The sequence below is a fragment of the Prionailurus bengalensis genome, chromosome E2 (genome assembly GCF_016509475.1).
Source record: "Prionailurus bengalensis isolate Pbe53 chromosome E2, Fcat_Pben_1.1_paternal_pri, whole genome shotgun sequence".
Lineage (NCBI taxonomy): Eukaryota > Metazoa > Chordata > Mammalia > Carnivora > Felidae > Prionailurus > Prionailurus bengalensis.
Window position 1 is genome coordinate 43774496 of NC_057352.1, and position 18800 is coordinate 43793295.

General features: G+C 53.4%; 2 protein-coding genes across 8 annotated transcripts; both read left to right on the plus strand.

Moving 5' to 3' along the window:
- The first annotated feature begins 889 nt into the window (after positions 1-889).
- On the plus strand, positions 890-12387 carry EDC4 (enhancer of mRNA decapping 4). Of its 7 annotated transcripts, none has more exons than XM_043600871.1 (30): positions 890-933; positions 1025-1184; positions 3852-4008; positions 4342-4453; positions 4751-4850; positions 5112-5301; positions 5409-5556; positions 5643-5747; positions 6075-6184; positions 6276-6359; positions 6453-6548; positions 6639-6741; positions 6859-7039; positions 7127-7199; positions 7302-7393; positions 7472-7659; positions 7754-7869; positions 7961-8114; positions 8441-8874; positions 8959-9063; positions 9148-9300; positions 9390-9426; positions 9558-9735; positions 9847-10002; positions 10107-10222; positions 10319-10484; positions 10572-10758; positions 10851-11070; positions 11456-11619; positions 11860-12387. In XM_043600871.1, the coding sequence occupies exons 2-30, from the start codon at positions 1100-1102 to the stop codon at positions 12050-12052; spliced, it is 4203 nt and encodes a 1400-aa protein (XP_043456806.1). In that variant the 5' UTR covers positions 890-933; positions 1025-1099; the 3' UTR covers positions 12053-12387. The 7 variants fall into 7 exon arrangements, with proteins under 7 accessions (XP_043456806.1, XP_043456802.1, XP_043456800.1 ...); XM_043600867.1 differs by having other exon boundaries at positions 898-933; positions 7460-7659; positions 7946-8114; XM_043600865.1 differs by having other exon boundaries at positions 898-933; positions 9558-10002.
- Positions 12388-12472: 85 nt separating this feature from the next.
- NRN1L (neuritin 1 like) lies at positions 12473-16739 on the plus strand. The gene is made up of 3 exons (XM_043600873.1): positions 12473-12847; positions 13610-13742; positions 13877-16739. The coding sequence occupies exons 1-3, from the start codon at positions 12565-12567 to the stop codon at positions 14160-14162; spliced, it is 702 nt and encodes a 233-aa protein (XP_043456808.1). The 5' UTR covers positions 12473-12564; the 3' UTR covers positions 14163-16739.
- The last annotated feature ends 2061 nt before the right edge of the window (positions 16740-18800 follow it).

An 18800-nucleotide genomic window follows, 5' to 3' on the forward strand; every position in this document is an offset into this window, starting at 1 on the left:
AATCTAGCCCTTAGCCCTAAGACCTCTGGTGTTATAAAGTCTGGTGGCAAGATCGCAACCAAAAGCTAGAACCAAACCCAAGTCTTGGGCTGGTGCCCTGCTAGGGGTTTTAAGATTGGTGAGGGCTCCACAGTTAAGCCTGACCTGTACTCCCCTTTCCCCCTGCACTATGGATGGAGGCCAAGGACTTCCTCAGACCCCCCACAAGTTGCCTGGCTACCCTCGGTAGAGGGTTGGATGATGAACTGTGTTTAGAAGACCACACTTAAGAGATTTCAGTGGGACTGATTTAGGATGCTATGTGTTTGGGGAATGGGAGTCCGGAGAGAGGTAGATGCCTGCTGCCTCTTAAACCACCCTGTATAAAATCTGCAATACAGCTTCCATGTACCTGTGCCTGAAATTTCTGCAATAAAGAGGTGTTTGTAAACTCTGGTTTCTTTCTTCCTGCCTGAGGTTGTCAGGCCTGGGCGGGCAGGGGATGCTGGGGGATATTAAGTAACAATGCAATGTTTGTGATTTGACTATCTTCCCCTTACAATTCCTGGGTTTACAATCCCCCTGAGGCCTTGGGTCGCCCTGCCCCATTTCGCAAAGGGGAGGCCTACCAATTCACCTATTTCCTGGATAGGGTCTGAGGGACTAACCTGGGTGGCTAAGTTGATCCAGTTCTGGACTCAATGAGTTCATGTTCTGGTAATAGACATAAACTGGACGGGATGTGTCAAGGTGCACAGGGATTTGGGCAGTCCAGTACATAGATATTTGCTCTGCCTTAGCCCTGAAGAAGGTTGATTTGCCTCACCCGTTGACCAAAGGGTCCGGGAGGGGTGAAGCTTCCGCCCCCAGCCCGGAACCTTTCTTCTTCACCCTGCGCAGGTTCCGGGAGCCAGGGCTCTGGCGGGCCGGAAGTGGAGGCGGTTGGTGGTGCTGGTGGGGCACAGGGACGCGGCGCGGGCGGCGGTTTGCGGGCGGCGGGTGGATAGAGTTTAGTGACCAGTGTCTTGCTGTCTGGTCCTGGCAGGGCTGTGCGCGGCTGCACTCTGCGCGGAGGTAGCGAAACGAACGCGGCGTGGACAAGGCGCCTGCGCCTGGGCCCATGGCCTCCTCCTGCGCGAGCATCGACATCGAGGACGCCACGCAGCACCTGCGGGACATCCTCAAGCTGGACCGGCCCGCGGGGGGTGAGCCAGTACACCGGGGGTGGGCTCTCGGCGAGCGGGCATAAGGGCGGCGCGGGTCTGGGCCGTCCTCAGGGCTCACAGGTCTCTCAGGACCAATTCCGCATCCTCCTGGCTGGTGAGGCAAGACGGGGGTTGGATCGGTAAATTGCTGACCGTGCCCGTCAAGGGTGCAAATCCCTTCCCATTCCCGAGCCGGGCCGTTCTGCCTCGCGTCCTTCAGCGTCTCTGCTGAAGGTGAGACTCCTTCTCTGAATCCGCAGGGCTCGGTTCGTGTCCTGGCCCCAAGGTCTGTAGTGTTACTGGGACTAGCTCAGGTTCCCTATCCTTGTGCCATAGTTCTGAGGCCTGGTCTGGCCTCGGTGTGCGGAGTTCTGGGTCTAGACCTAGGCGGTGGGCTGAGGAGCCACTGGTCCCCCTCTGCAATTTACCCTTCACTCTGGAATACAGACTCCAGGTCTGCTATTCTAAAACTGATTTTCAGGAGAAAGATGACCAGCCCCAATTCCGTGTCCTTTCTGGGATTAAAGCAAATCACAGATTGCATGACACTGATTGGATTAGGCTACAAACATTTGCAAGCCCTAGTTTATTTCTATTTACTTAAACTTTACTTGGGCTTGTAGTGATAGAGCTGCTCCTGCCCTCAAGGAGCCTTGAGAACATAGAGAGCTAATGAGGTTGTAACATCATGGAATTGTCATTGAAAAAAAGGAGTATTTTGGTACTGTGATGGAGATATGGTAGATGGGGTTGGGGCTGGAGAGTGCCTGAAAACAGATCTGAGACCGAAGACAGTGTTTAGGTTAGGTGTTATAATATGAACAGGTGATTGAGTGTCAAGAATGGCATTCTGCAAAGAACAAATAGCATGTGTGAAGGCACCAAAGTTTCCTGGCAGGTTCAGGAACCTGTGAAAAGTTGTAGTGGTTGAAAGATTGGCTGGTGATGGTGGTGTGGGTATGCAGTGACCACAGCTGAGAATGGGTGTTTCCTGGGACCCTGTTCTTAAACCTGCTGGGAGGCCCAAACTGGCTGCTTTTGGAAGCAGGCACTGGTGCTCACCCTGGGTGGGTTTAGCTGCCCCTTACCCCCTGAGGAAAATCCATCTGCTGCCTGAAACCACTAAGCACTTCATCCCAGACCTGGAATGTGTGCTCCCTTTACTTGTGAGCTTGGCTTGGACCTCTCCTGCTCATCCCCTCTGTGCAGACTAGACTGCACAAAGCTTTGGTAGAGTCTGATGTGGCCAGTATTTTGTAGCTTGTTTGTCTTCATGGTAGCCTGCCTGGGAGGAAGAGTGGCCAGCCTCTCCCTGAACAGCTAAAGTGGCTCTGATCCAAGTGAAGTGGCCTGCAGGCTTTTCACTTAATTCCTTATTTGTTGATTGGTACCTAATTGCCCAGTTTTCCAAGTAGCTCTTGTTGGTCTCCTCTCAACGGAACACCATGTCAAACTCCATACTGTCTTGTGACTAGAAACTTACCATGTTTTTCAATGTGGAGCCCTAGTCTCTTTGTCACCTGGGAGTTTTAGGGTGGTGTCTGAGCCTGTGAGGGTGCTTGAAACAGCCAATGGCAAACAACTGAAATACTGTCTTTCCCAACTACAGTTTCTCTTTACTTTGTCCCAACTCCTTCATGTCCATTCTTTCTGAGTTTACATGCCCAAGGTGGTTCGTCTTCTGAGCCATTTCTGTGAGGGGCAGGTTCCTTTCTTTCTTACTTCCTTATTGATGTCCTTTCATGTGTTAGGAGTCCATCTTGCTTGTCTATCTTCTACCACTACCTTGGTCTAGAACCTAGTATCTCTTGCTTGGATTCTCAACTATGCTACATGCTGACTTAAAGCAGTCAGTCTTTTGGCCATAGCAGACCATGTCACCTTCCCCTTTAAAACTCTTTTGTGGCTCTCTAGGGGCACCTGGATGGCTCAGTCGATTGTGCTTCTGAATCTTGATTTCAACTCAGGTCATGATCCCATAGTAGTGGGATTGAGCTCCTTGTCCTCTCAGCATAGATCCTATTTGGGATTCTCTCTCTCCCCCTCCACCCCTCCCCTGCTCATGTGCACACATGTGCTCTTTCACTCTCCCTCTCAAAAAAAAAAAAAAAAAAAGATATATGTGTGTGTATGCATATATGTGTATGTGTATATATATATATATAGAGAGAGACACACACACACACACTCTCACTCTTCTGTGACTCTCATTGCTACAGGGAGAATTTAAGCACCCAAGATTCATACCTGAGACCTCTGTAGCTTGTTTTCCCTCCATCTTTCCTGTTTGTGTGTTCCAGCCACACAGGCTGTGATGGCATTTCCTCTGTGAAGTCTGTCCTGACCCTTCCCATGCCTTCCCTCAAGTACGCAGAGCCCCTCTGTGCCGACCCGAGCCTGAGTATTAATTGACTTCACCAGATTCTTGATAGCTTTACTCGTCCTTCAGGTAGAAGAGCCCCATGCACATCCTTGGTCCTGGCAGAGACTGAGTTAACTATCAGAGTTTATGAAACAAAAGATGAACCAAGGGCCCTCCTCCCCACTGACATGGCTCCCTCAGTGCAATGTTCCTAGAGCACCTCATGGTTCTTGAATGAAATTCTACAGGAGGAGAGGCCAGTGAGCAGGTGGAACAACCTTCAGAGCAGCCCTTTCTATCCCCAGGTCCCAGTGCAGAGAGCCAGCGGCCATCTAATGCCTACAATGGAGATCTCAATGGGCTTCTGGTCCCAGACCCCCTCTGCTCAGGTGATGGTACTTCAACAAACAAGTCTGGTATCCGGGCCATGCCACCTATTAATCTTCAGGAAAAGCAGGTCATGTGAGTGTCTGGGAAATGGCAGTGGTGGTGCTGGGTCTTTGGGATGATGCACTTAATCATGTTATATTTGTGCTAGAGTGAGAGGAAAGGACAAGCTAAAGAGCTTGGCCTGGATCTGAAGTTTGAGCTTCCATTTTAGCATGGAAATAGGCCCATTACAAAGGAGGGAGGTGAGCAAAGGGAACTGTAGGTTTGGGGACCAGTAGACTAGGCATAGCTGAGCACCTGAGACTTGACACCTTTACTAGAGTGGTTGTATTCTCTCCCCCTCCCGACCATGCCCATTGAGACTTTGTAGGAACAGGAGTCAAGCTTGTTCATCCCTTCCCATAGCTGCCTCTCAGGAGATGACAGCTCTACGTGCATTGGGATTTTGGCCAAGGAGGTGGAGATTGTGGCCAGCAGTGACTCTAGCATCTCAAGCAAGGCACGGGGCAGCAACAAGGTGGGTGCCAGGATGTTGTGGCATGTATGGTGGATGGGGACATGTTCAGCCTTTTCCTCCCCTAACCCATGTTGCCAGTTCCTATGGGAACCAACTTGACAGGTAGTGTGCCTCAGTCTCAGAAAGCCAGGGTTAGCTGCCAATCTCTGTGGGAATCTGGCCTCAAGAGTTGTGAATGTGTGGCTGGGCTCACACATAGGGCATCTTCTGTCCCCAGGGATGCTGGGGACCAACTGGGCTCTGGCAGAATTAACCTAGCCCTCAGCCTCTACAACCTTCCTCACCCTTGTTTCTCAGGTGAAAATCCAGCCTGTGGCCAAGTATGACTGGGAACAGAAATACTACTACGGCAACCTGATTGCTGTGTCCAACTCCTTCTTGGCCTATGCCATTCGGGGTGAGTAGGGGCAGGGGAGAGGAGGGAGCTGTTCTGCTAGAAGCCTCAGAGATGCAAATCCACTGTCAGGCCATGCAGCCCACTCAGCCTTTAGGGTACAATAGAAGGCTTATCTGTGCTGCCCCCACCTCAGACAGGCCTTGGGGAGCCAATTGGGAAAACTGAGCTTGAGACTGGTAGTGACAATGAGGCAGGCAAGGGCAGGGCTTCTCTGCCACTGTCTGGGCCTTGCTCAGTGGCCTACTGCTTTTCTGATTCCAGCCGCCAACAATGGTTCAGCGATGGTGCGGGTGATCAGTGTAAGCACTTCGGAGCGGACCCTGCTCAAGGGCTTCACAGGCAGCGTGGCTGATCTGGCCTTTGCACACCTGAATTCCTCACAGCTGGCCTGCCTAGATGAGGCAGGCAACCTGTTTGTGTGGCGCTTGGCTCTAGTTAATGGCAAAATTCAGTATCCTTTCCCTGGGGTGGGATGGGGGACTGAAGAAAGGCGGGTGGGACTGGGACTACCAGACACACCTCATCATCCACCTGTTTAGTCCTTAACACCCTGCTCAGAGAAGAGATCTTGGTCCACATCCAGCAGCCAGAGGGTACACCACTGAACCACTTCCGTAGGATCATCTGGTGCCCCTTCATCCCTGAGGAGAGTGAGGACTGCTGTGAGGAGGGCAGCCCAACGGTGGCCCTGTTGCATGAGGACCGGGTGAGGGAACCATGCATGAGGGGAGAGGAGGGGACAGAGCGTCCATGGTGTGGGCATGGGCTGAACACTCATTTTGTACCCTGCAGGCTGAGGTGTGGGACCTGGACATGCTCCGCTCCAACCACAGCACCTGGCCTGTGCGTGTCAGCCAGATCAAGCAAGGCTTCATCGTGGTCAAAGGCCATAGCACGGTAAGCCTGCAACTGACTGCCTCCTTGCTCTCCCCACTTTCCTTATGTTCCTCATCTGTCCCCTGAATACACCTGCCCAGGCAGCTTTACTGGCACTCTGCCCGTGGGAACTCTGAACACAAAGTGACCCTTACCTATGAAATGCCTGCCTAACCTGGCTTCAGCCTAGGGGTCTGATCTTCTGTACAGTCATCCATTTAATCGGTCTTTCATAAAAACGTACGCACCCACTGTGAGTCAGCTCAGCTCACTACCATCCTCACCTGAGAAGGGCTTGCTCCCACCACTAGGCAGGTGGCAAAGCAAGGCTCTTTGGGTTCTTCCCAGTGTCTAAGTGAAGGGGCCCTCTCACCCGATGGGACTGTCCTGGCTACTGCAAGCCATGATGGCTTTGTCAAGTTCTGGCAGATCTACATTGAGGGGCAGGATGAACCAAGGTAAGGCAGAGCCTGAGGGATCCAGACACCCCTCCCCCGCCAAGGTGAGGACCAGATCATTCACTCAGGCCCATCATCTGCCTTCTTGCAGGTGTCTGCACGAATGGAAGCCTCATGATGGGAGGTCCCTTTCCTGCCTCCTGTTCTGTGACAACCATAAGAAACAGGACCCTGAGTGAGTGAGTGGGCAGGCAGGTGGGTAGTGGGCTGGACCTTAATTCTCCAGTAGGGGGCCCAGCCAGCTATTCGATGCCTTGGTGCTTTGCAGAGTCCCTTTCTGGAGGTTCCTTATTACTGGCGCTGACCAGAATCGAGAGCTAAAGATGTGGTGCACAGTGTCCTGGACCTGTCTGCAGACAATTCGGTAAGCAGAGGCTGGCTAGGGGCAGCAGAGTTATGGATGTGGGTTATTTCCACTCTCTGTCTCGTTAATCCTGCCTCCCCGGCCCCTCAGTTTCTCCCCAGATATCTTTAGCTCAGTGAGTGTGCCCCCCAGCCTCAAGGTTTGTCTGGACCTCTCAGCTGAATACCTTATTCTCAGCGATGTGCAACGGAAGGTAACCTATAGTGGGGCACCCTGGGCAGAGCCGGTATCTTCAGGGCAGCAGGGGTGTTGGGCACATCCACAACCCTCACAGCCACTGGGCTCAGCTGTGAGTTTACTCTCTGTGCAGGTCCTCTACGTGATGGAGCTGCTGCAGAACCAGGAGGAGGGCCGTGCCTGCTTCAGCTCCATCTCTGAGTTCCTGCTCACCCATCCTGTGCTGAGCTTTGGCATCCAGGTTGTGAGTCGCTGCCGGCTGCGGCACACTGAAGTGCTACCTGCTGAGGAAGAGAATGATAGCCTAGGGGCTGGTGAGCTGGTCAGGGTCAGGGTATATGTATGTAGGGAAGTGTGGAGTCAGAGAGGGCCAGGCTTAGTTGCCCACACTGTCTTTGTAGATGGAACCCACGGAGCCGGTGCCGTGGAGTCTGCAGCTGGTGTGCTCATCAAACTCTTCTGTGTGCATACTAAGTGAGTACGTTGGGAAGTCTCACCTGTGCCCTGTCTGTGCCCCTCCCCACCCTACTGCTCTGGCCCCTTTGAGTCCTCTCCTACTCTCTTCTCTGCCTATAGGGCATTGCAAGACGTACAGATCCGCTTCCAGCCGCAGCTGAACCCTGATGTGGTGGCCCCGCTCCCCACCCACACTGCCCATGAGGACTTCGGTGAGTGAGGAGTAAGAGGGAAGCAGGTTAGACTGACCAGGTTCTGAGATCTGACTCAAGTGGCAGCTTTCCCCGCAGCATTTGGAGAGTCTCGGCCCGAACTGGGCTCTGAGGGCCTGGGGTCAGCTACCCAAGGCTCCCAGCCTGACCTCCGACGCATAGTGGAGCTACCTGCACCTGCTGACTTCCTCAGTCTGAGCAGTGAGACCAAGCCCAAGCTGATGACACCTGACGCCTTCATGACACCTAGCACCTCCCTGCAGCAGGTATGCTGGTGGAGGAGTGTGGGGCTCAGGGCAAGGGGACCCGGGAATGTCCCACCTGCAGGCCATATAGTGCTGATCCCCTGCCTCTCCCCAGATTGCTGCCTCCCCCAGCAACAGCAACAGCAGCAGCAGCTCCAGCTCCAGCTCCTCCTCTCTTACAGCTGTGTCTGCCATGAGCAGTACCTCAGCTGTGGACCCCTCCCTGCCCAGGTGAAGCGAGGCTCAGGGTTGGGGGATGGCAGGGGCTGGTGCCAGGTGATACCAAACTCTGGCTGCTATACCTTAGCCTTCCTCCCACCAGGCCACCCGAGGAGCTGACTTTGAGCCCCAAGTTGCAGCTGGATGGCAGTTTGACAATGAGCAGCAGCAGCAGCCTGCAGGCAAGCCCGCGTGGCCTCTTGCCTAGCCTGCTCCCAGGTCCAGCTGACAAACTGACTCCCAAAGCACCTGGACAGGTGTGTGTGTAGGAGTGTGTATGAAGTGCAGGGTGGCAGGTATCTGGTTGTGGGAAGCTTGGTGGCACTCTACTCCCATAGCACCTGAGGCCTTTCCCTGAGGTCATTCCAGCCTTCCCTGTTCCCTGGAGGGCAACTTCTCAACATGTATCCTATATTTCTACCTCCCATAGCCTATTTTCCTATCTCCTCCCCTCCCGGGCTGTGGGATTTTTGATCTGCATCCCCCACTGCAGTGTCTCATCTCTACAAACGTCAGGGCCTCATCTCTGTGCTCTCCCATCCCCACGTCCCACCACCTAAGTCCCATCTTTGCTCCACCTCAGGTGCCTACTGCTGCTTCTGCACTATCACTGGAGCTGCAGGAAGTGGAGCCCCTGGGGCTACCCCAGGCTTCCCCTAGCCGTACCCGCTCCCCTGATGTTATCTCCTCAGCTTCCACTGCCCTGTCGCAGGACATTCCTGAGATTGCATCTGAGGCCCTCTCCCGTGGTTTTGTCTCCTCTGCTCCTGAGGGTCTTGAACCAGATAGTATGGCCTCGGCTGCCTCAGCGCTACACCTGCTGTCCCCACGGCCCCGGCCAGCGTCTGAGCTTGGCTCTCAGCTTGGCCTGGATGGAGGCCCTGGGGATGGGGATCGGCATAGTACCCCTTCCCTTTTGGAGGCAGCCTTGACCCAGGAAGCCACAGCCCCTGACAATCAGGTCTGGCCTACGGCACCAGACATTACTCGTGAGACCTGCAGCAGCCTGGCAGAGAGGTGAGGAGCCTGGCAGGACAAAGTGTGCTGGTGGTAGGGGTTTCAGATAGAGTCATGCACTGTTGAGTCGGCCTGTTCCTTCAGTCCTAGGAATGGCCTCCAGGAGAAGCACAAGAGCTTGGCCTTCCATCGACCACCTTATCACCTCCTGCAGCAACATGATAGCCAGGATGCCAGTGCTGAGCAAAGGTAGGTGCCACCCTACACTATTCCTCTCATAGGGAGAGCCAGCAAGTGGGTAGGTGCTTATCTTTCTCTTTCCCCTTCCTACAGTGACCATGATGATGAAGTGGCCAGCCTTGCCTCTGCTGCAGGGGGCTTTGGCACCAAAGTTCCCACTCCACGGCTGCCAGCCAAGGACTGGAAGACCAAGGGATCTCCTCGAGCCTCACCCAAGCTTAAGAGAAAGGGCAAGAAAGATGACGGGTAGGGGGTGGGGTCCTGGGGCCAGGGAGAGGGGTGGTCCCCAGGCTGCCGTGCCTGACGTAGCCTGAGGTGCTTCTTGCCCATGGCAGGGATTCGGCCGTAGGATCCCGGCTCATGGAGCACCAGGTAAGTGAAGTAACACCTTTTCCATTTCTGAGAATCCTCCATGTGAGGGTGGGAAGGGCTCTGGGCCATTCCCTGGTCTGGTGGATGAGAATGTATGGGGCGGCATCACCTGATTGTCAGTGCTTCGGCAGGTGGCAGAACCTCCTGAAGACTGGCCAGCACTAATTTGGCAACAGCAGAGAGAGCTGGCAGAGCTGCGGCACAGCCAGGAAGAATTGCTGCAGCGTCTTTGCACCCAACTTGAAGGCTTGCAGAGCACAGTCACGGGCCACGTAGAACGCGCCCTCGAGTCACGGCATGAGCAAGACCGTATCCTTATGGGTTGTGGCATGGCACAGGGGTCGGTTGAAGCAGCAGCATTCTTGGCCCCAGGAAGGGATGTAGGACCCACTTCAGGCCTATTCCTTAGCTACAACGCAGAGCGGCGGCTGGAGCGGGCACTGGCTGAGGGGCAGCAGCGGGGTGGGCAGCTGCAGGAGCAGCTGACGCAACAGTTGTCCCAGGCACTGTCTTCAGCTGTAGCTGGTCGGCTAGAGCGCAGCATACGGGATGAGATCAAGAAGACGGTGCCTCCATGTGAGTTTTGTGTGGAGACTCTGGGTGGGCCAGGTGGGAGTGGGGCTTCCGATCTGTCAAGCTGCCTTTCATGGCTCTACCTATTCCTCCTCACCCTGCCCCAGGTGTCTCCAGGAGTTTGGAGCCAGTGGCAGGCCAACTGAGCAATTCAGTGGCCACCAAGCTCACAGCTGTGGAGGGTAGCATGAAAGAGAATATCTCCAAGCTACTAAAGTCCAAGGTGCTGTAGGGCCCCAGATGACAGGTTGGTGGTTGGTGGGCCAGGTCAGGCCAACTTGGGCTCAGCCTTTCAACTCAGCCTTCCCTCTTCCCCCAGAACTTGACAGATGCCATTGCCCGAGCAGCTGCAGACACATTACAGGGGCCAATGCAGGCTGCCTACCGTGAAGCCTTCCAGAGCGTGGTACTGCCAGCCTTTGAGAAGAGCTGCCAGGCCATGTTCCAGCAGATCAATGATAGCTTCCGACTGGGCACGCAAGAATGTGAGTGGGGTCATATGCTTCAAGGTGGGAGGGGCTGGCCCCCTCTCCCCCACTATCCCTCTCATGGCCCCTGTGGTGACCTCTCAGACTTGCAGCAGCTAGAGAGCCACATGAAGAGCCGGAAGGCACGAGAACAGGAAGCACGGGAGCCCGTGTTGGCCCAGCTGCGAGGCCTGGTCAGCACACTGCAGGGTGCCACTGAGCAGATGGCAGCCACTGTATCCAGCAGCGTTCGGGCTGAGGTGCAGCACCAGCTGCACGTGGCTGTGGGCAGGTGTGTGGGCAGGGTGCTGGGCAATGTGGTGTGTTTTGAAAGTGCCAGACGGGACTTCTTATCTACCTCATCTCCCTCACTTCCCTTTGCAGCCTGCAGGAGTCAATTTTAGCACAGGTACAGCGCATCGTTAAAGGTGAGGTGAGTGTAGCACTTAAGGAGCAACAGGCCGCCGTCACGTCTAGCATCATGCAGGCCATGCGTTCAGCAGCTGGCACACCTGTCCCCGCTGCCCACCTCGACTGCCAGGCCCAGCAAGCCCATATTCTACAGCTGCTGCAGCAGGGCCACCTCAATCAGGCCTTCCAGCAGGTACGCCAGGCATTAGGTCCAGGTAGGGGTTAGGTGTTTCCTGACAAGGCCCACACACCATACTCTACCTGTCAGGCTCTGGGTAGTCTGACCCTAACAGGCTGTTCTTGGTTCTCTTTGGCCTTTCTGGCCATTTCCCCCTACTTCTCTGCCTGGTTCCAGGGTCTTTTTACCTCAGTCTACCTTGCTTCATGACCACCCTTCTTAGGAAACCTCTCCTGATCTCTTAAAGTAACAACACACCCCTATATTACTGTCTTTGGGCCCCTGAGCACCCCCTCTGGAGCCCTCGGTACCCTACCCTGGTCATTATTTCCCTGGCCACACAGCCAGACAAGTAGGTATTCCATTCTGACATTAGCTATAAATACTGTTCTTCCCCTAGGCCCTGACGGCTGCTGACCTGAACCTGGTGCTGTATGTGTGTGAAACTGTGGACCCAGGGCAGGTTTTTGGGCAGCCACCCTGCCCACTCTCCCAGCCTGTGCTCCTTTCCCTCATCCAGCAGCTGGCCTCTGACCTTGGTACTCGAACTGACCTCAAGCTCAGGTGAGTGGACTCAGGTCAGGAGACAGGCTGGGGTGAAGGTGGGGGAGCAGTTCAAAGCAGAGACTTCTGCCTGACTCTGCTTCCTAATTTTCTCCACCTCTGTTCCCACCCATCTCAGGCTTTGAGGACCCTCCCCGCCGCCCCCCTCCCCGTCAGCCGTCCCTCTGGGCCTCAGTGCCACTAGGGGGCACTCCCATTTGCTGGAACCCACCTATATCTTGTCCCTTTCTTCCACCACAGCTACCTGGAAGAGGCTGTGATGCACCTGGACCACAGTGACCCCATCACTCGGGACCACATGGGCTCCGTCATGGCCCAGGTGCGCCAGAAGCTCTTTCAGTTCCTGCAGGCTGAGCCGCACAACTCACTTGGCAAAGTGGCCCGGCGTCTCAGCCTCATGCTGCACGGCCTTGTAACCCCTAGCCTCCCTTAGCTAAGCCTGCCTTGCCCAGGGGTGGGGAGGCACTGAAGGCCAGCACACAGGCTTAGGCTAGTGTCTGTCCTTTTACCTGCTTAGGCTCCCACCTCTGGGGTGTTTGAGGGGAGAGCACTGGATGTGGTCTACAGGTTGTGGTAGCCAGCAGGTTTTGGCTGGGCCCAGGGTGGGTATTGTGCCTTCTTGGGTTCTGCCATGCCTGGAGCATGACCCCTGAGATCGTGACACCACTTGAGTTGAATTTTCCATATTCCTTTTTACCTCCGATTTGGATCTTTTTGTTTTTGAAAAATGTTGAGAAATTCAATTAAATGCTTTTGGAATAAAATGGAGCATGTGTGTGCATTTGGTGTAACTTGGATAAGGGCCTCTGTTCTCTCTTCCGTCTCCTCCCTGTGTGGAGTTCTGTCTAGGCTAACCCAGGTGCCTGGACACCCACCCTCATCTGCGCAACTTTCTTCCCAGAAACCCCTCTCTATCTCTGAGAGGGCCCTGGGGTCAGCTCTGCAATGCCTGTGTCCCCAGCTCTTCTCTCTTTGGTCCCTACCCGCCTTTGCCTATCTCCCTACTGGGGTGGGGCCGCCAGCTGGCTTTGGGCCCCGCCCCCGACTCCCATCCAATCACAGGCCCTTCTTCCGGAGGCTGGGCCGAAGGGCTGCGCTTCCAAGCTGCTAGCTCAGGCACTAAGCTCCCAGCCGGGGATGATGCGCAGCTACTCCTCCTGTCACCACCGCCAGCGACTGCCCCGACCATCCGGTGTGCTGGGGCTGTTGCTGCTGCTGCTACCACTTGGTGAGTGCGGGAGTGCCAGACCCAGCTTGGCAACCGGGCGGCACACTCTCCCCAGTCTGGGTATAGGGTGTGTGGGAGCAGAGGCACAGCCTTGAGTGCTGAGAACCAGGCTGGAGAGGAGGTGCAAGGGCTCCAGCGAAGGAATAACGTGTTCCAGTGGTTTCAGGATGCAAAATGGGCATGAACTGAGGCCTAGTCGTGGGGAAAGGACCCTGAAATTCCACAGCCCCCTTTCCGATAAATGGAGACATAGGCTGTGATGGGACTCTTAGACCAGCTGTGGGACCCCTGAGGTCCTCTGTTAGGGTCTCACCTAGATCCTGACCCCTGTATCCTGTTCTACCTGGCTGAAAACACCTGTCTTTGGGGATGGGGTGGGAAGGCCAGGCGAAGCTTATCTAGGCTGCAGGACAGTTCAGGAAGCCCAATAGCCCTGGACTCTGCCCCTCTTCTCTGTGTCCTGACTCCTGCATTTGGAACATCCTCACCTGGCCTGCAGCCCTAGAAGCTCAGAGGAAGAGTCAGCCCCTTGGGATGGGACACCTTCTTCCCCTTCTCTACGTATCCTGTCCCCATTGCATCTAGAGGGGGGGCGGTCAATGCAGGTGATCACCAGACATGTCCCTTGGTTCTCTTGGGTGCCTCTGTTTCACGCTGAGTCACGTCCCCAGAGCATACTCAGGTAAACAAGCCCCTGGGGGCTTAGCGGGGAAGGGGAGCCAGGCGACTATGCTATCAACCATTCTCCACCCCCACCCCTAGTCCTTGTATCTCCTCTGGCAGCAGCTGCAACAGGCCCAGGGGGCTGTGACACCATATACCAGGGCTTTGCTGAATGTCTCATCCGCTTGGGGGACAGCATGGGCCTGGGAGGCGAACTGGAGACTGTCTGCAGGTAAGAGTAGGTGTGACGACAGCCACCTGATCACCAGACCCCCACCACCAGGCCCTTGGGGCCTGAACCTTTTCCTTCCCATTAGAAAAGTCTCTTTGCCCCACCTAATTACCCTAACCCCAAGCCTTTAACAGGTCTTGGAATGACTTCCACATCTGTGCCTCCCGAGTCCTATTGCGCTGTCCGGAGGAGGCTGCCGCCGTGTGGGAGTCACTACAGCAAGAAGCTCGCCGCGCCCCACACCCAGATAACTTGCATGCTCTGTGTGGCACCCCTGTGCGCATTAGGGAGCATGGCAAGGGCCCTGAGACCAACCAGGAGACACTGCAGGCAACAGGGTCTGCACATAGCCCAGCCCCTGCACCCCCACTGCTGGCAGCTGCTCTGGCACTTGCCTGCCTCCTAGGGCCTCTGGCCTAGCCAGTCTAGTGGAGTAGCGGCACCCCTGCCTCCTACCCTGCTCTGGTGGCTGCTGCTGGGGCTCTGCAGAGTGCCCTTGGCTTTCATTAAAGGCATTTATATTTGTACTAAGCTCCTTCCTTTCTTCTGGCTATAGCCTGCTTGGCTGGGGCGGAGGCCTCCAGAAGCTGATCCCCAGGACTGGATGGGTGGGGCCCATGGCTGCCACAGGGGACTCAATCTTTCTACTTACAGACACTCATTTCCCAGGGCTGGCTGTGCAAAGCTTTCCATTGTGTGCAGGTTCCAAGAGCTCTGGTGGTGACCTGAAATCTACCGGAATGCACAGCCTTCCTCTGTTCTCCCAGGCTGGCATTCCTACCCCTGCCTGCCCTTCATATCCTGGCCTTTACAGGCAAGGTGAGAGCGTGGAGTGTACCACCTCACCCCCAAGCTCCTCAAGCCAGTCCACCCCCATCCCCACATTCCAGCCTCCACATTCCTGCCATGCCACCACCTCATCCTCCCTCTGCTAACTACCACCTTAGCCTTCAAGACAGATTAAGTGCTCTGTCCTCTCCCTCTCCGGGGTCCTGATCTACTTGAGGGGAGCCTGTTCCAGAAAGTGGGGAGTCCCTGTTGGGGTCTGTATTCAAGTCCCTGAGGTGACCTGGAGCTGCAGAAACTGCGGTCATAATGAGGATTCCTCTGGACTCTACTCAAGCTTGTTCTTTGAGAAGAGGTATGCATTGTGAAGTCAACAATCCCAGAAGACTTTCTGGAAGCATGGAATGAGCATGCGTGTGAGGAGCCCCTGTCCACTCTGGCGAAGAGAAAGAATCTGCATGGGCAGAATCCTGAGGGAAGGAGGAGTCCTCAGAGAGGGTGAGACCCTCTCTCGGTCACTCTTCCACCACCACCGCATGACTTGTGTGGGCAGTGCCGTGAACTCACTGACTTCTGCTCACACTCCCTCTGCCTTATTTGCCATTTTTGAAAATTGAGAACTGATTCTGATGTTAAGCTCTTTTTCATTCTATGAGGCCCTCATTCTGCGAGGCCCTGCGTAAACCAGCTCTGCCCACAGTTGCTTCAGTCCACTCCTGCAACTCCCTTCTACCTGAGCATGGAGCAGTGATCTGCCTACCTAGTCCTTGACATCAGGGGAGCCTTCAGGGAAGGCATGTGATGAGGGTGATAGAAGAGGTCAGAATGGATGGGGCTGAATTGGACAGGTCTTTACAAGAGGGGCCCAAAGGAATCAGGGTTGGCATTTAGAGCTTGGCAGACTAGGTATACACTAGAGCCCATGCCGGGGAGCTATTGTTCCCAGGACAGAATCGGGCCTAATTGAACCATTGTTTGGCTCCAGGGTGATAGGTGCCTCCAGAGACTTCCATCCTCACATGTAGGAGCCCTACTTCATCCATGCTTCCCAAACACCTTCCCATTCCAGTTAGCTCAGATACCTCAATCAGCAATCTCTGCCCTACCTTGACTTCTGTGCTTCATTCACCTGTACTTTTATCTCCACTTCTATCTCCCAACCAGTCATTACCCATCTTCTCACATGACTTGAAGGGGAAAAATCAGGAGAAAACTCCTCCCACAACTGCCCCCCTTTGACCAGAATTTTCCAGAAGGAAATGCCAGCCTTTTATTCCCTTGGGTCTTTGTACATTTATTCTCTGTACTCAGAATACCCTTCCCCATATCCTCCTGGTGAACTCCTTTTCTTGTTCAGCATCACCTCCTTCATAACCCTGACTCCAAGCTGAATCAGAAGCCTCCTGCAGATCCACACAGCTCCCCGGCTGTCTTCTGTCTCAATACTGATAACAGTGACTTGCTACTATTTGGGTCTGGGTGAGAATTCCTCATTCTTTATGTCTCTAGCACCCACTTTTGGGCTGGGTATAAAGGCTGCACTTGTAGAAGTGTGTGGAATGAAAGAATCTCTAAGCCTAGCATAGAAAGTGTTATATCAATAAGAGCTTGGACCAAGAACGACCTCAGCATGAAGGATATGTCATTTGGGGCAGCCCCTTTACCTAGCCTGGGCATACTTTGGGCAGGATGATGCTGGGGATCCAAATCCCAAAAGTCTTCTCAAAGCCACTGTTGATTGGTGGCTAGGAGCAGGGGCCCAACTGTGATGGCCAGCCATCAGAGGGATTACTATCCTCCTGCTGTGCCCTACTTTCCCCTGGTTTTTGCTCTCTAAGTCCCTGCTCTTCCCTGGAAGTGAGTGACCTGGAGTGTGTGCATGGGGGTGGGGATAGAATCTGCTTTCTGGCCAAGGGCTTAAGAGCTTTGTATGTTTCATCCCAGAGCTGGAGGAGAGGGGTGGGCTGATAGGCAGACTGGGCCCCAGACACATCTGCCCAGCCCAGAGCATCATGGTGATGATGTGTCTTACATTTACAGCTCTGTGGCTATGGAAAAGCTTATGGTTCAGGGTAGAGCCTGGGGGCTGAATGTCCAGAGCTGAGTCCCTCTGCATTAACATGCCTCTTCATCTCAAGGCCCTTTGATCTTTACCAGAGCCCAGACCAGCACCTGCCAGTAGCAAGGGCTCAATAAATACTTGTTGAATTAGGTTGCTGAATGTCTGTAAAACTGGGATGTTGTGTGGATTTCTACGCCTTATCAACCCTAGAATTCCTTATGATTTTTTAAGTTTATTTATTTATTTTTGAGAGAGAGAGAAAGAGCAAGGAGAGGGGCAGAGAGAGGGGGAAAAATAGAATCCCAAGCAGGCTCCTCGCTGTCAGTGCAGAGCCTGATGTGGGGCTCCATTCACAAATCGTGAGATCATGACCTGAGCAGAAATTAAGAGACACTTATTTTAATTAAAAATTTTTTTAATGTTTACTTATTTTTGAGAGAGAGACAGAGAGAGAGAGAGAGACAGAGAGAGAGAGAGAGAGAGAGAGAGAGAGAGCACAAGTGGGGTAGAGGCAGAGAGAGACAGAGGGAGAATCCAAAGCAGGCTCCAGGCACCTAGCTGTCAGGGCAGAACCTGATGCAGGGCTCAAACCCATAAACCACGAGATCATGACCTGAGCCAAAGTCTGATGTTTAACCAACTGAGCCACCCAGGTGCCCCATTGAATTCCATATTACTTTTAACCTTTCACAACAATGATGTGGGGTCAGGATTATGATCCCCATAAAACATAAGAAAAATGAGGCTTAAGGAGGGGAGATGTCTTGCCCAAGTTCACACAGCTGTGGAAGTATCTGGGATATGATCCCAGGTTTGTTTGGCCCCAAGTCCATGCCCTTAATTATCACACTAGACTTTTGGAAGTGATTCTTTGTGGGGGCGGGGGAGAGGAGTGATTTTTAAAGGTTTTTTTTTTTTAATTAAAACATGTTTTTATAGCTTAAAAAATGTTTGTTTATTTTAAGAGAGAGAGAGAGCTCTAGCAGGGGAGGGGCAGAGAAAGAATCCCAAGCAGGCTCTGTGCTGTCAGCACAGATCCCCACTTGGGGCTCCATCTTATGAACTGTGAGATCATGACCTGAGCCAAAATCAAAAGTCAGGCGCTTAATGGACTGAGCCACCCAGGTGCCCCTTTAATTTTTTTTTAAAAAGTAATCTCTACACCCAGTATGGGGCTCGAACCCACAACCCTGAGATCAAGAGTCATCCACTCCACTGAGCTAGTCAGGCACCCCTAAAGGTGTTTTTTAAATAAAATCTTTTTATTTAATGTTTACTTTTTTAAAGCTTTTCTTTATTTATTTTGAGAGACAGTGTGAGTGGGGAGGCACAGAGAGATGGAGAAAGAATCCCAAGCAGGCTCTGCACTGCCAGCACAGAGCCCAAAGTGGGGCTCAAACCCACCAACCACAAGATCATGACCTGAGCCAAATCGATGGCTCAACCGATTGAGCCACCCAGGAGCCCCTTTTAATGTTTATTTTTGAGAGAGAGAGAGAGTGCAAGCAGAGGAGGGCCGGGGGAGTTGGGGGACAGAGGATCCCAAGCAGGCTCTTCTCTGACAGCAGCAAACCTGAGGTGGGGCGGGAACTCATGATCAAGATCATGACCTGAGCTGAAATTGGACAGTCAACCAAGTAAGCCCCCCGGGTGTCCCTTAAATAAAATCTTTTATGAAACTCTACTGCATAAAACAAACCATGATGTTTTATTGATGTTAATGTATTTTTTAGCTTTAAAGTATAACTTTGGCTTATACAGTCAAAGACAATTGCACGTACGAAATAAATACTCAATATTTTAACAAATGAACAGACTGAAATGAGGAAGATGGATGGAGGTTACAATGCCCTTATCACCTGTGTCATCTACTTTTTACCCCTGCAGTTTGAGTTTATTGTAAAGTAGTGAGATAATTCTGATCTTATAGAGGTCTTTAAAAAATTTTTTTTAATGTTTACTTTTTAAGAGAGAGAGACAGACAGACAGACAGAATGCGAGCGGGGGAGGTACAGAGAGAGAGGGAGACACCGAATCCGAAGCAGGCTCCAGGCTCTGAGCTGTTAGAACAGAGCCCCACGTGGGGCTCGAACTTACGGACTAGGAGATCATGACCTGAGTTGGACACTTAACCGACTGAGCCACCCAGGCGCCCCTTATAGAGAAGTCTTAATGGTAGCTTTTTTTTTTTTTTTAAATCTACTTGATTT